Source organism: Dendrobates tinctorius, unplaced genomic scaffold, assembly GCF_039654945.1.
Source record: "Dendrobates tinctorius isolate UK_male_01 unplaced genomic scaffold, ASM3965494v1 ptg000006l, whole genome shotgun sequence".
Lineage (NCBI taxonomy): Eukaryota > Metazoa > Chordata > Amphibia > Anura > Dendrobatidae > Dendrobates > Dendrobates tinctorius.
In genome coordinates this window covers 13,869,915-13,886,013 of record NW_027361674.1, presented here as the reverse complement: position 1 = coordinate 13,886,013, position 16,099 = coordinate 13,869,915, and the positions used below count along the sequence as shown (strand labels likewise).

Below are 16,099 nucleotides of genomic sequence, written 5' to 3'. Positions count from 1 at the left end.
TGCATAAAGCTGCTGTCTTCCATAGGCACGCTAAGAGGGATCACCTACCTCTTTTTGACTACAAGTTTTTGGCCAGAATTTCATCAATCCTCTAATGACCTAAAAAAAAAACAAAAAAAACCACTTTATTATCCAACAGTGAGGAAACAATTTTTATCATGGTGATGGAAACACACTCACCGGTTCTGTAAGGGAAGGGTCTTTTTCCAAGAACTGTACTATACAATATGCCAGCTGTAGAGGAAAAAGAGTTTGAGCAGGACGTACGATAAAAAAGGGTGGAAAGATACATCACAGGTAACAAGCGGTATATAATGGTTAGCAATTTATTGACAATTCCAAGAGAAGCAGCCAAGGGAGATTACAAAGCACAAAGATGTTCCAGAATGGTTTTGAGAAGCACAGGAGAGAGGACAAACTCTCCGATTTTCTGTGAAAGGGGGGGTCCCAGGATTCTATAAACATGGCGGCTTTCTTCTCTGTCGGTGGGTTGTGTTTGCACGGCTCCACTAAAGAGAAATCGGGCAGAGATGCTTATTCCACATAAGCATGGCATCGTTTTTTTTTAATTAAAGAAAGCAACTACTGTACGTTTTGCTAATTCTGAACAACCCCTTTAAGCAGTCTTTTCCACTTACTAATGACACCGGCCATTCAAAATAAACCAACTGGGAGAGAAAAAGCAATGGTCATACCTGTGCGTGGAAGAGGGATAAGCTCCTGACGGTGTGCAGGGGGATCAGCACTTTTACCAGGAATTGTTTGTGTTCTGCTTTTAGAGGTAATGCAAAGCCATTGATAATACTGCAAGACAAAGGGGGGAAGGCATCAGGACAAATCTGGAGAAAGAGCATGTTCACATGTGGCAGAGTATCCATATCAAAAGCCAAACATTTAAGTCAATCTGTCGGCAGCCCAACCCTACGGTCTTATACAGCACTGACCCTACAAATCTGCTGACAGCAAAGCTGTGGTGCTATAAAGCACCGACACTGCGATTAATGAACATTAGTGACAGGGACCGTCCTTAACCCCTCTCTGCCATCTGCCCATGGACGGGATAGTACATCATAGCGATCAGCGGCGCTCGCTGATCGCGGCCGGGTGTCAGCTGATTATCACAGCTGACACCGGGCACTATGTGTCAGGGGCGGTCACGGACCGCCCACGACACGTTAACCCCTGGCACACTGCGATCAAACACTATTGCAGTGTACCGGGGGTTTAGGGAAGCATCGGGAGGGAGGGGGCTCCCTCCGTGCTTCCCCGAGACCCCCGCAGAAGCGCCATGTGCAGCGCTGCTGCGGAGGTCTCCTTCCCTGCAGGTCCCCGGATCCAAAATGGCGGCGGGGACCTTCGGGGGCCTGCAGGGAGCCGGCTCCCTCAGTGCCTGCAAAGCGCAGGCACGAGGAAGCCTTCTGACCTGCCTGTGACAGATCGCTGATCTGTCACAGTGATCTGTGATGTGACAGATCAGCGATCTGTCACATGACAGTTATGTCCCCACTGGGACATTGTAATAAAGTTTTTTTTTTTTTTAAAAAAGTGTAAAAATAGTTTCTAAAAAAAAAAACCTCTAAAATTGAAAAAAAAAAAAAAAAAAAATATTCCCTAATATTCATTTTTTGGAAAAAAAACAAAAAAACAATAGAAGTACACACATTTAGTATCGCCGCGTCCGTAACAACCCGCCCTTTAAAACTGTCCCATTAGTTAACCCCTTTATTGAACCCCTTAAAAAATAAAAATTAAAAACGAAGCAAAAAATAAAGCTTTATCATCATACCGCCGAACAAAAAGTGCAATAAGGCGCGATCAAAAAGACGGGATATAACTAACCATGGTACCGCTGAAAACGTCATCTTGTCCCGCAAAAAACGAGCTGCCATACAGCGTCATCAGCGGAAAAATAAAAAAGTTATAGCTCGCAGAATAAAGCGATGCAAAAATTATTATTTTTTATATAAAATTGTTATCATTGCATAAAAGGGCAAAAACATAAAAAAACGACATAAATGAGGTATCGCTGTAACCGTACTGACCCGAAGAATAAAACCGCCTTATCAATTTTACCGCACGCGGAACGGTGTAAAATGTGGCACCCCTGTGGGTCCAGTCACCACAGAGGTGGTATCTCACGACCAGGTAAAATGGGGGCACCTCACCACTCTTGAACACTGCATTCAACACACACACTAGCTAGTCGGGGCACCTGGGTGTACCCTACGGGAGGAGGGCCTCATCCCAGACTGGTTAGGAAAAGGTGTTGGGAGCTAGTGGGGAAGGTAGGTAATGGGGAGGAGCTTAGAAAGTGGAGTGATGTAGAGTAGCAATGGGAACAGCAAGTGGGTGGAGCTTAAGAGAATGAGTGGGAGATTTGAAGACCATTGAGAGAGTCCCCTCAGGGGAAGAGCAGGAGGAAGGATGCGCTTGGAGCAGCTCCTGTCAGGAGAAGCTGCCGGATAGATTGGCTGGGAGGAGAAGCTCCCGGGAGGAAAGAAAGGAATTTCTAGAGACCCACGCTGATTGCTATCAGGTGGGAGAAGAAAATAGGTCGCAGAAGGGTCTCAGCCCCTAGCCTAGCGAAGTAAACAACGAACTTAACTAGCAAGCTGAAAGCTGTGGTTGCTGTATGGGCCACAGCGAATCCTACAGTTATCTTCCCAGAAAGGCAGCCATATAGGATCAAGGAACCGCCTGAGGGACGAATTCTGACAGGATCCATGGCAGCTAGCCTGGGACACTGACTGTGAAGGTGCTGGAAAGGGAGGAAGGAGAGTGAAAACTAGCACAGTGAGACAGCCTAGAAAGGAACATACTGAAAGGGAGTGTTGGAGGGGTGTACTCATCTACCTGGAAGTTTACTTGACCCCTAACCTGGAGGACTCAGTACCGAAGCGGGCGTCTGTGTGCACCAGACAGTGAGTAAAGCCCATTGAACTACATGCGACTGTGTCCTTCATTTTACTCCTGCGCCACTCCTTCACTCGACTCCACATCTACCAACTCTACTAACAACTACATCTATTCTGCCCTGGGACTACAGCCCTACCTGTGGAGGGCTACAACAACACAGCTGCGCCCAACATCCATCCCAGAGAAGCAACACTGCAGCGCTGGTCACCTCTGACCAGATTACCACAGGTGCCGTCACGTATTCAACTATAAACTTTATTCTCATCTCTTTAATTACCCCCACCACAAATAATTGCCTGTGACCGCCTGGGGCCACGGACCGCGTCCCAGCCGCCGTGACACTGTCCCCCCATTGAAGTCGATGGGCCCGGCTCAGAGTACCCCACGGCCCCCGGGGCGCGTCATAAACGCAATCCCCCAAAAGAAATTCTTGAAATGCTGTTTTTTGTTCATTCTGTGTCCAAAAAAATCGGAATAAAAAGCGATCAAAAAATGTCACGTGCCCGAAAATGGTATCAATAAAAAAGTCATCTCGTCCCGCAAAAATAAGACCTCACAAAACTCAGTGGATCAAAATACGGAAAAATTATAGCTCTCAAAAGGTGTTGATGCAAAAACTATTTTTACAATAAAAAGAGTCTTTTAGCGTATGACAGCTGCTAAACATAAAACCCGCCATATATAGTAAATCAAACCCCTCTTCATCACCCCCTTAGTTAGGGAAAAATAATAAAATTAAAAAAAGTATTTATTTCCATTTTCCCATTAGGGTTAGGGCTGAGATTAGGGTTAGGGGTGTGTTGGAGTTAGAATTTAGGTGGTTTCCACTGTTTGGGCACATCAGGGGCTCTCCAAACGCAACATGGCGTCTGATCTCAATTCTAGCCAATTTTGCGTTGAAAAAGTCAAATGGTGCTCCTTCCCTTCTAAGCTCTGCCATGCGCCCAAAGTGTTTTACCCCCACATATGGGGTATCATCCTACTCAGGATATATTGCAAAACAACTTTTGGGGTCCAATGTCTCCTGTTACCAGGGCTGTGGAGTCGGAGTCGTGGAGTCGGTGCTCATTTTGGTGGAGTCGGAGTCGGAGTTGGAGTCGGTATAAAATGGACCGACTCCGACTCCTAAAATATATAATAAATTGGGTACAGTAATTCAATGCAGGATGTGCTGAATATTTTTTCATAGGAGTTTGGGAAAGTTATGAAATGTCCTATAAATGGCTGTTATATTCCTGATCTAAGGCTACATTCACACTCAGCGTTTTTCCTGTGTTTTTTGAGGATACGTTTTTCAGCTGCAAAAGCTGATCATCTTTTTAAAAAACTGCATCACCTGAAAGGTTTTTGAGCTCATAGATAATGTTACTCAATAGCAAAAGCAGATTAGAAATCTGCTCTATCTATCCATTTATCCATATCGTATCTGTACCAAAAAGAATGAAAACCGGGTAGTACACCAATATATATTCTGTTCTATCTAAATATCTTGATTATTGGATCATAAAAATGATTAAATGTCTGAGGTTCACATTGTACTACAATAAATTTTTCACTTAAATATAAGCAATATGTGTGGGAGTCGGAGTCGTGGAGTCGGTGTAAGGGAAATTGAGGAGTCGGAGTCGGAGTCGCAGGTTTGGCTTACCGACTCCACAGCCCTGCCTGTTACCCTTACGAAAATAAAAAATTGGGGGCAAAAATATTTTTGTGGAAAAAATATGATTTTTTTTACTTTCACGCCCAGGCGTTATAAACTTCTGTGAAGCACTTGGGGGTTCAAAGTGCTCACCACACATCTAGATAAGTTACGTGGGGGGTCTAGTTTCCAAAATGGGGTCACTTGTGGGGGGGTTCCACTGTTTAGGTACATCAGGGGCTCTCCAAAGGCAACATGACACCCTCAGACCATTCCATCAAAGTCTGCATTCCAAAACATCTCTACTTCCCTTCCGAACCCTGACATGTGCCCATACAGTAGTTTTCTCCCACATATAGGGTATCAGCGAACTCAGGACAAATTGGACAACAACTTTTGGGGTTCAATTTCTCCTGTTACCATTGGGAAAATAAAAAAATTGGGGATTAAAAGATCATACTTATGGAACAAAATATGATTTTTTTATTTTCACGCCCGGCATTATAAACTTCTGTGAAGCCCTTGGGCGTTCAAAGTGCTCACCACACATCTAGATAAGTTCCTTGGGGGATCTAGTTTCCAAAATGGTGTCATTTGTGGGGGGTTTCCACTGTTTAGGCACATCAGGGGCTTTCTAAACGTGGCATGGCGTCCAATCCCAATTCCAGACAAAAAAGTCAAATGGAGCTGCTTCCCTTCCAAGCTCTGCCATGCGCCCAAACAGTGGTTTACCCCCACATATGGGGTATCAGCGTACTCAGGATAAATTGCACAATAACTTTTGGGGTCCTGTTATCCTTGGAAAAATAAAAATATAGGGTGAAAAGATTATTTTTGCGGAAAAAATATGATTTTTTAATTGTACGGCTGTATGTTATAAACTTCTGTGAAGCCCTTGTGGGTTCAAAGTTCTCACCACATATCTAGATAAGTTCCTTGGGGGGTCTAGTTTCCAAAATGGGGTTACTTGTGGGGGGTTTCCACTGTTTAGGTACATCAGGGGTTCGCCAAACGTGACATGGCGTCCGATTTGAATTCCAGATAATTTTGCATTGAAAAGGTCAAATGGCGCTCCTTCCCTTCTGAGCTCTGCCATGCGCCGAAACAGTGGTCCCCCCCCCACACACACACACATCAGCATACTCAGGAGAAATTGCACAACAACTTTTGCAGTCCAATTTCTCCTGTTACCCTTGGTAAAATAAAAAAAAAAAATGGACCTGAAGCAATTTTTTGTGAAAAAAGTTAAAGGTTCAATTTTTTTAACCCCTTCATGACCCAGCCTATTTTGACCTTAATGACCAGGCCATTTTTTGCAATTTTGACCAGTGTCCCTTTATGAGGTAATAACTCAGGAACGCTTCAACGGATCCTAGCGATTCTGATATTGTTTTTTCGTGACATATTGGGCTTCATGTTAGTGGTAAATTTAGGACGATAATTTTTGCGTTTATTTGTGAAAAAAGCAGAAATTTGGCAAAAATTTAGAAAATTTCACAATTTTCAAATTTTGAATTTTTATTCTGTTATGCGACACAAAATAGTTACTAAATAACATTTCCCACATGTCTACTTTACATCAGCACAATTTTGGAAACAAAATATTTTTTTGTTAGGAAGTTGTAAGGGTTAAAAGTTGACCAGCGATTATTCATTTTTACAACAAAATTTACAAAACCATTTTTTTTAGGGACCACCTCACATTTGAAGTCACTTTGAGGGGTCTATATGGCAGAAAATACCCAAAAGTGACACCATTCTAAAAACTGCACCCCTCAAGCTACTCAAAACTACATTCAAGAAGATTATTAACCCTTCAGCTGTCTCACAGGAACTAAAGCAACGTGGAAAGAAAAAATGGACATTTTAATTTTTCCAACAAAAATTTTCTTTTAGCATCAATTTTTTCATTTTCACATGGGCAACAGGATCAAATGGATCCTAAAATTTGTTGGGCAATTTCTCCTGAGTACACCGATACCTCATATGTGGTCATAAACCACTGTTTGGGCGTACGGCAGGGTCCGGAAGGGAAGGAGCACCATTTGACTTTTTGAATGGAAAATTAGCTCCAATCGTTATTGGGCACCATGTCGTGTTTGGAGAGCCCCTGTGCATCTATACATTGGAGCTCCACCACCACAAGTGCTTCACAAAAGTTTATAACACAGAGCAGTGAAAATAAAAAATAATTGTTTTTCCTCAAAAATTATTTTTTAGCGCGCTATTTTAAATTTTCACAAGGCTAACAGGAGAAATTGGACCACAAAAGTTGTTGTCCAGCTGATGCTATTGGGTCCCCTTTAACCCTCTCCCTCCCTACTCCCCTTTTTTTCTATTCCACCCCCCCCCCTTTTTTTTTCTCTCTCTTCTCTCTCTTTATCTTGCTTTCCTTCTTCTTCTATCTCTATAACTGCTTTTCTTACAGGTTATTTACTTTGTTTATAAGGTTCATATCTGGAGATGTTTCTCAAGATAGCAAGCAAGTATCCTATATATGCCTGAGTCCTTGTTTGGCTATAAGTGTGCTGCTTTTACAGAGATTTAATGTTTAGCCTTGGACATGGTAAATGGCTCTCTGTACTGCTTTTACTGTTTAAAACTTTAATAAATATATTTACTGAAAAAAAAAAAAAAAAAGTTGTTGTCCAGTTTGTCCTGCGTACGCTGGTACCCCATATGTGGGTGGGGACCACTGTTTGGGCGCACGGCAGGGCTCAGAAGGGATGGAGCGCCATTTGACTTTTTGAAATGCAAATTATGTCTAATCGCTAACAGACACCATGTCGTGTTTGGAGAGCCCCTGTGTACCTAAACATTGGAGCTCCCCCACAAATCACCCCATTTTGGAAACTAGACCCCCTAAGGAACTTATCTAGATTCATAGTGAGCACTTTAAACCCCCAAGTGCTTCACAAAAGAGCCGTGAAAATAAAAAATTTTAATTCCTCAAAAAATTATTTTTTAGTGCGCAATTTTTTATTTTCACAAGGGTACCAGGATAAATTGGACCCCAAAAGTTGTTGTCCAGTTTGACCTGAGTATGCTGGTACCCCATATGTGGGTGGGGACCACTGTTTGGGCACACGTCGGGGCTCAGAAGGGAAGTAGTGACACTTTGAAATGCTGACTTTGATGGAATGGTCTACGGGCATCATATTACATTTGCAGAGCCCCTGAGGTACCTAAACTGTAAAACCCCCCCACAAGTGACCCCATTTTGGAAACTAGACCCCTTAAGGAACTTATCTAGATGTGTGGTAAGCATCTTGAACCCCAAAGCACTTCACAGAAGTTTATAACGCAGAGCCGTGAAAATAAAAAATATTTTTTTTTCCTAAAAAAAAAAAATGATTTTTAGCCAGCAATTTTTTATTTTAACAAGGGTACCAGGATAAATTGGACCCCAAAAGTTGTTGTCCAGTTTGTCCTGAGTACGCTGGTACCCCATATATAGGGGGGAACCATTGTTTGGGCACACGTAAGGGCTCGGAATGGAAGTAGTGACGTTTTGAAATGCAGACTTTGATGGCAATGGTCTGCGGTCGTCGTTACGTTTGCAGAGCCCCTGATGTGCCTAAACAATAGAAACCCCCACAAGTGACCCCATTTTGGAAACTAGACCCCCCCAAGGAACTTATCTAGATGCCTGGTGAGCACTTCGAACCCCCAAGTGCTTCACAGAAGTTTATAACGCAGAGAAGTGAAAATTAAAAAAAAAAAAAAAATGTTTCCACAAAAATAATTTTTTAGCCCCCCAATTTTTTATTTTCCCAAGGGTAACAGGAGAAATTAGACCCCCCCAAAGTTGTTGTGCAATTTTTCCTGAGTACGCTGATACCCCATATGTTGGGGGTAAACCACTGTTTGGGCACACGTCGGGGCTTGGAAGGGAGGGAGCACCGTTTGACTTTTTGAACGCAAAATTGGCTGGAATCAATGGTTGCACCATGTCGCGTTTGGAGACCCACTGATGTGCCTAAACAGTGGAAACCCCTCAATTCTAACTTCAACCCTAACCCCAACACACCACTAACCACAGCCCTAACCCCAACACATCCCTAACCCCAACCCTAACCCTAACCACAAGCCTAACCCTAATTCCAACCCTAACCCCAATTCCAACCCTAACCCTAATTCCACCCTAACGCCAACCCTAACCCTAATTCCAACCCTAACCCTAATTCCAACCCTAACCCTAATTCCAACCCTAACCCTCATGGAAAAATAAAAATAATTTCTTCATTTTATTAGATGTTCCTGCATATGGGAATGATAAACCGGGGGGGGTTATTTACTTTTCATTCTACTTTGATCACTGAGAGCTTATCACAGTGATCAAAATGAACGAAAGGAAATTGCAGCCGGCGGGCGCACTGCGCATGCGCCCGCCATTTTCCAATATGGCGGTGCCCATGGTCCAGGACCGCGGGACACCGGGAGCCATAGCGGCACTCGGTGAGTACCGGGGGGTGGGAGAGCGGGCAATCGGAAGGCGGGGGGAGCGGAGGCAGATGATGACAGCGGCAGCACATCGCCGCTGTCATTCAGTGGCGGGGGGCAGATCGCCCCCATTAACCGGTGGGGGGGGATCATTGTCACCAGCCATGTCCGATGCTACAGCAGCGTCGGACATGGCTGGATTGTAATATTTCATCAATTTTCATTGATGAAATATTACTATCGCTCTGATTGGCTGTTAAAAGTGAAACAGCCAATCAGAGCGATCATAGCCACGTGGGGGCGAAGCCACGCCGCCCGTGGTGAAGTACAAAGCCCCCTGTATCTGCGGGTTGGGTGACCTTTCAGTGACCTAGGTCACCCGACCCGCAGGGGGCTTTAAAGTCATGACGCCACATAGGCGTCACTGGTCAGATTGGTACCAGTTTTCATGACGCCTATGTGGTGTCATTGGTCGTGAAGGGGTTAAACATTCAAAAAATTCCTGTAAAGCACCTGAAAGGTTAATAAACTTCTTGAATGTGGTTTTGAGCACCTTGAGGGGTGCAGTTTTAAGAATGGTGTCACTTTTGGGTATTTTCTACCACATAGACCCCTCAAAGTGACTTCAAATGTGAGAAATCGCTGGTCAAATTTTAACCCTTATAACTTCCTAACAAAAAAAAAATTTTGGTTCCAAAATTGTGCTGATGTAAACATTTGGTAAATGTTATTTATTAAGTTTTTTGTGTACCGTATTGTGATTTAAGGGCATAAAAATTCAAAGTTGGAAAATAGTGATTTTTCAAAATTTTCACCAAATTTCCATTTTTTTCACAAATAAACACAAGTTATTTGAATGAAATTTTTACTACTAACATGAAGTACAATATGTCACGAAAAAACAATGTCAGAATTACTGTGATCCATGGAAGCGTTTCAGAGTTATTACCTCATAAAGGGACAGTGGTCAGAATTGTAAAAATTGGCCCGGTCATGAACGTGCAAACCACCCTTGGGGGTTAACCAGGTACACCTGCATCAGGTTGGATAGCTTTTGCGCCCTTTGATAAAAATAATGTTAACTACCGTTTATTTTTCAAACTATAACGGTTACTTACAAATAAAAAAGGAGCAGGGGGTGGGGGAGAATACATAAGTGGCGACGTGTTTCTATTATACTTAATCTTACAAATACTGATGTAAAATACTGACCAAATTCTGAACATGGAAACCTGGCCTCAGACACAAACAGAGCTCTGCCACATGCACATCTAACAATTATGAACTTGGCACTCAAATGCGTGAAAAATTAAATTCCATTTTATTGGCATCCAGATAACATGTATTCTAAGAATACATGTTATCTGGATGCCAATAAAATGGAATTTATTTTTTCACGCATTTGAGTGCCAAGTTCATCATTGTTATATTACGGGCTGGATACCCTACTTGTGCACCTCCTACGGATCTCCTGAAATTTTTGAGTGCCTTGCTGTTTACTACTAGATGCACATCTATGAGCACACAGAGCTCTGCCAGATGCACATCTATATACACAGAGCTCTGCTACATGCACATTTATACACACACACACACACACACACACTGATCTGCTACACAGGGCTGTGGAGTCGGAATCTGTATCCATTTTGGCAGAGTCAGAATAAAATAGACTGACTCCGAGAATGTGTAATAAATTGGGTACAGTAGTACAAGGCAGGATGTGCTGTAAATATTTCCATAATTATTAGGGAAACATGTCATATCAATGTCTGTTCTGTTCCTGATCTAAGGATGTGGGTTTTTAGTTGAGATGAATCTGTGCTGCACTTTATGTACATGCTCAGTAGTGACCAGTGCTGTGGAGTCGTAGATGAGATGAATCTGTGCTGCACTTTATGTACATGCTCAGTAGTGACCAGTGCTGTGGAGTCGTAGATGAGATGAATCTGTGCTGCACTTTATGTACCTGCTCAGTAGTGACCAGTGCTGTGGAGATGTAGATGAGATGAATCTGTGCTGCTCTTTATGTACATGCTCAGTAGTGACCAGTGCTGTGGAGATGTAGATGAGATGAATCTGTGCTGCACTTTATGTACATGCTCAGTAGTGACCAGTGCTGTGGAGTCGTAGAGGAGATGAATCTGTGCTGCACTTTATGTACATGCTCAGTAGTGACCAGTGCTGTGGAGTCGTAGATGAGATGAATCTGTGCTGCACTTCATGTACATGCTCAATGGTGATTAGTGCTGTGGAGTCAGAGTTAAGTCAGAATTCAGGGAAATTGAGAGCCATGTAAGAAAAAAAAAAAAAAAAGGAGAAAGAACAAAAACAATCAATAAGAATCACATATTTATCGAGGGAGATCACACTGCCCGCCAGCACCCAACGCGTGTAGCTGCAACCTGCAGCTTTGTTAGCAGGTTCGTCCCCTGACGAAGCTGCAGGTTGCAGCGACACGCATTGGGTGCTGGCGGGCAGTGTGATCTCCCTCGGTAAATATTATGTGATTCTTATTGATTGCTTTTTGTTCTCTTTCTCCTTTTTTTTTTTTTTTTTTTTTACATGGATGGAATGATTTTTGTTCATTACATGGCTCTGTCTGAACACATTATTACTATGTAAAATTGACATTGTCTCTTTTCACCCACATATGTGTATCAGGCACACTGCCTCTTGTGTATTAAGATTCAGGTCCACTTGGCATAATTGTTCACTTTATTGTGAAATCATATATTTTATATTGGCTATAGTTTGGACCTTCTTTTGGAGATAAGATACAAATAAATAAATTAAAGTAATCCAATATATCAACTTTCAGACTTGCTGGGAGAAAAGAGCATTGTTGAGATTTAATATTACTTGTTACATCATGTCTTGTATGCTTTATTTACATATGCATGCTCTTATTCCACCTGCACACACTCTCCATTTTGGTGTTTTTTAATTGTTTTCATCATGTATTCGGCCTTCCTGGCATTTGTTTGATTAATAAAAGTCCTTTTTGCATATCCACATCTGGCTGTCAGTGCGCTTTTTCTGTGCTTTTTCTCCTTGGTATCTTTGGCACTGTGCTGCACCCAGCTAAGTCATTCATGTGTTAAATAATGTGGTGCCCACCTAACACACAGTGTATGGGAGAGTTGGGAGAGACAGCTGGAGGCTGAACCATCAGTTGTGCATTGTGTAGTTTCCAAACGGCTTTTAACACAACGCTGGGATGGAGAAGCTGATCCTTTACCTAGAAGGATCGCTCTCGTCGGTCCGGTACATCAGTGTTTGATCACAACATTTTCCGCTTTGGACCAGCGCCAGTGAAAAAAGCCTAATGGAAACGGATTTGTCTGGGGAGTAAATATAAGTTTACTTCCAATTAACGTCTCAATACTCTGTACGGTTGTGCACATACACAGCAGCAGATTTCTTGATTGAGTTTTAATAGTTGCACAATTTAGGATTGAAATTAACAAGTTGTTTCCGCATCGGGAGGTGGACCGCGTGGATTGCGTTGCTTTGACGGGAACCTTGCAGCCAGTAGGTATCCCAGGTATTCTGAAGAATAAGACGGGTACACAATACCTGCCGCCTGTGCATATATCCCAGCCATAATCAGCGATGCTCACCACTCGATGGAGAGTGGTGCTCGGAGAGACCCTTCAGGAGGCACGATCATACCAACAAGCGTAAAAGCAGAGGATAGCCTCTTACCTTCCTAATATTTCCAGCAGTTCTGCTACTCCATTAAAGTGTTCTGTTTCATAAACAAATCTGAAATAAAACGTGAAAACATTACAAGGAGACGTATGGTGTGCACAGCTCCTTTGACGCGCACATTCCTGATTACTTACCGTAGAAAAATATTGTTAATCTGTTTTCGAATAAACGCTCTAAGGCCGAGAAATTTGCCATAAATTCTGTGCAAGACTGTTTTTAGGTAGTCCCGTTCACGAGGGTCTTCACTGTCAAACAGCTCTAAAAGCTGAAAGAAAAAAAAAAAAAATCTATGTTACCAATGGTTCTGTAAGCCAATTACTATGAGGCCTGGTTCATAGATCAAAAAATAAAAAAATAAAAAGTTGTAGGGTAAACGGGGACAGTGATACTACTGTTCATGTCCATACTGGTCCTGTGAGGCATGCCTGTGCGGTCATGGGCCATGTGCAGTTCAAAACAACCTATATATTGGGCCAGAAAAAATTTCTAAGTGTGAGGTTTGGTTTAAATTGGGGTTTCAATCTGTGCGCAATACAAAAGGGAGACGCACAATAAGCCCGAGGCTTAAATAAAGCTCAGATTTAAGAATTCATGGAACGTCCAAAAACAAATGCAGATAAAAAGTGTTGGACACGACGCAAAGGTATCCGAAATATGTCAAGAACCTGACGGCACCTGCTTGAAGGACTTCAGGCTCCGTCAAGAGGGAGAAGCAACACTAGACTCGCCTCTGTCTGGTCAAACTTAAAGAATGACTACTTTTTTATTTTTATTTTTTCCTCTTTCTAGGAATTTAAATTCCCAGCAGATCCGTGTTGGTATCCAGGTCCAGATACCCCAACAGATCGGTTAAATCAATGGTCAGAGACGCATAGCTGTCTCCTAAGAAGTCAGTGGGTCTCAGGATCTGTACTCTCACAGATCAGCAGGGAATTCAAATGGGATTAAAAAGAATTAAAAAAAAGTGTCAAAGGCGGCTGATGAACAAACTAATAATGACGCCAATGTGCAGATTGCAGCCCGTTACGAATGTACGTAGGTGCAAAATAATAAGGGAGCGCACTAGCAATTGTAGACACTAGGTGGCAGAAGAGATCACATTACTACAGAACTCGCTGAGAAGTTCCTGGAAGGAGAAGATATAGGCCATTAATCCCAGTGGGGTTTCCATGCTCGCATTGAACAGGCATATGTACTCCATGCTACAGATTGTATATACATTAATTCTACGTTCAGGTCCTAGAAATGCATCCTTGTGTTCTGCCCTTTTTATAGCCCAGAGCTGGTCCACTAATTTTACCATATAATATACAGAAAAATGGACTAATACATTTGCAAGAGAGTAAAAAATGTAAAATAAAAATGCAATTACTGCGTTGTTTTGGGGGGGTGGTTTATTTGGTGCTGATCGTGCGGAGAAAATAACCTGGTGTCAGTTCTCCAGGTCAGAGATACCAAACCAGTTTTATTTATTTTGGTGGGGAACATTCTACAGCGTTTACTGTCCAGGATAAATTTTATATTTTGATAGATCGGACTTTTAAAGATTAGGAGGTACCAAACATGTGGCTTTTATTTAAGGGGTTGTCCAGGCTTGTGAATCTTCAGTATGCACGCTGTCAGGATTCGCTAGTGTAGGAAGTGGGTGGTCATGTGGGATTTGCATACATGCAGTCACATGTCGACTAGACTTGTAAAGATGGAGGCCATACACATCTAGTTGGAAGGTGTCTGGAAGTATGCAAACTGCATTCTTGCGCTCACATGACCACCCACTCTCACTGCCAGCGAATCCTGAGAATTCACAAGTCTGCAGTGAGTGACAGCAGACTTTATCCACAAACCAGGACAACCCCTTTAATCCTTTTAACCTGTTTCTAACAAGAGAAAAGGTTGAGTCAAGAAAAAAATTAAAAAAAAAAAAAAACAAAAAACACTATCTTCACACCTGTGATTATTTGATTACTTCTTTTCATACACTGCAATACATCTGTGCTCCGCTACATAGGTAAAATCCCAGATTCCTGTGCCACGCAGCCCTCATCATTTGCACCAGGGGCACGTGCCTTAAATGTTGATGTTGGGGGAGACGATGGCAGTACGGCCGGGGGGTGGGGAGACGACGGCAGCACGGCCGGGGGGTGGGGAGACGACGGCAGCACGGCCGGGGGGTGGGGAGACGACGGCAGCACGGCCGGGGGGTGGGGAGACGACGGCAGCACGGCCGGGGGGTGGGGAGACGACGGCAGCACGGCCGGGGGGTGGGGAGACGACGGCAGCACGGCCGGGGGGTGGGGAGACGACGGCAGCACGGCCGGGGGGTGGGGAGACGACGGCAGCACGGCCGGGGGGTGGGGAGACGACGGCAGCACGGCCGGGGGGTGGGGAGACGACGGCAGCACGGCCGGGGGGTGGGGGGTGGAGACGAAAAGAGCATATGCCTGCTGTATAACATAGCTAGTGTCAGGTGGATATAAAATGGGCTGACTTTCATCCATCCAGTATGAGAAAGGGGTATGATCAGTTTACTGTGACAGTCTCAACTACTCGTGGCCCTGGGCTGCAGCGGTGAGCCCCCATCAACACCTACGACAGGTCCTCTTGTGGTTCATGAATCCTCAATATACATCAAATGTACTGGTAAAATCATAGGAACTCAGATAATGGAGCTCCGCGCCCTCTGAGCTTTATAAACACATTTGCAAGGTTATTTTTGGGTCGCTTGAATGAAGTGTTTGCATAATTTCCACGCTTATTATAACTGGCGAAGTAAAAGTGGAGAGAAGAGTGAGTGACAATGACTCCGGGAGGCTCGACGATATTCCTAAAATATTTGTCTCTTGGCAACAAATGTCTTCTGCCGGGTCTCCAACCAACTCAACTGGCTTGGCAAGAGAAAGCTCGGTGTACCACAACGAGTATGGTGGGATCGCCATCTACAAGCCAATTTGAAGCACTGGCCAGGTGGCAAGAAAGGGCTCGTAACACTCGTGCCTAGAAGGAAGAGGGATCAGGACGGGATCTCTGGCATTTAGGGTTGTTTCAGGATAGGAAAAATGTGGTTAGACAATCCGCGCTGCGAATCACTAAAAACTCGATTAATACAGTGGTCTTTATTCTACACGTTTCAGAGTCTCACAGAACTCCTTCCTCAGGAAAAACCACGTGTTTTTTTCCTGATGGAGTTCTGAGAGACTCTGAAACATGTAGAACAAAGACCACTGTATTAATAATCCCAGATGTGGTTTTTTCCTGAGGAAGGAGTTCTGTGAGACTCTGAAACGCGTAGAATAAAGACCACTGTATTAATAATCCGAGATGTGTTTTTTTTTTTCCTGAGGAAGGAGTTCTGTGAGACTCTGAATCGCATAAAATAAAGACAACTGT

General features: G+C 43.4%; 1 protein-coding gene across 3 annotated transcripts in view; it reads right to left on the bottom strand.

Annotated features, from left to right (window-relative positions):
* Positions 1-16,099, bottom strand: part of PPP2R5E (protein phosphatase 2 regulatory subunit B'epsilon) — a 119,238-nt gene that overhangs the window by 26,162 nt on the left and 76,977 nt on the right. For all 3 annotated transcript variants that reach the window (XM_073570911.1, XM_073570894.1, XM_073570903.1), the window contains exons 6-10: positions 12,847-12,977; positions 12,707-12,766; positions 696-804; positions 181-234; positions 49-99 (exon numbers count right to left, since the gene is read on the bottom strand). In XM_073570911.1, coding sequence (XP_073427012.1) covers positions 49-99; positions 181-234; positions 696-804; positions 12,707-12,766; positions 12,847-12,977 — 405 coding nt within the window. The remainder of the gene's footprint in view (positions 1-48; positions 100-180; positions 235-695; positions 805-12,706; positions 12,767-12,846; positions 12,978-16,099) is intronic.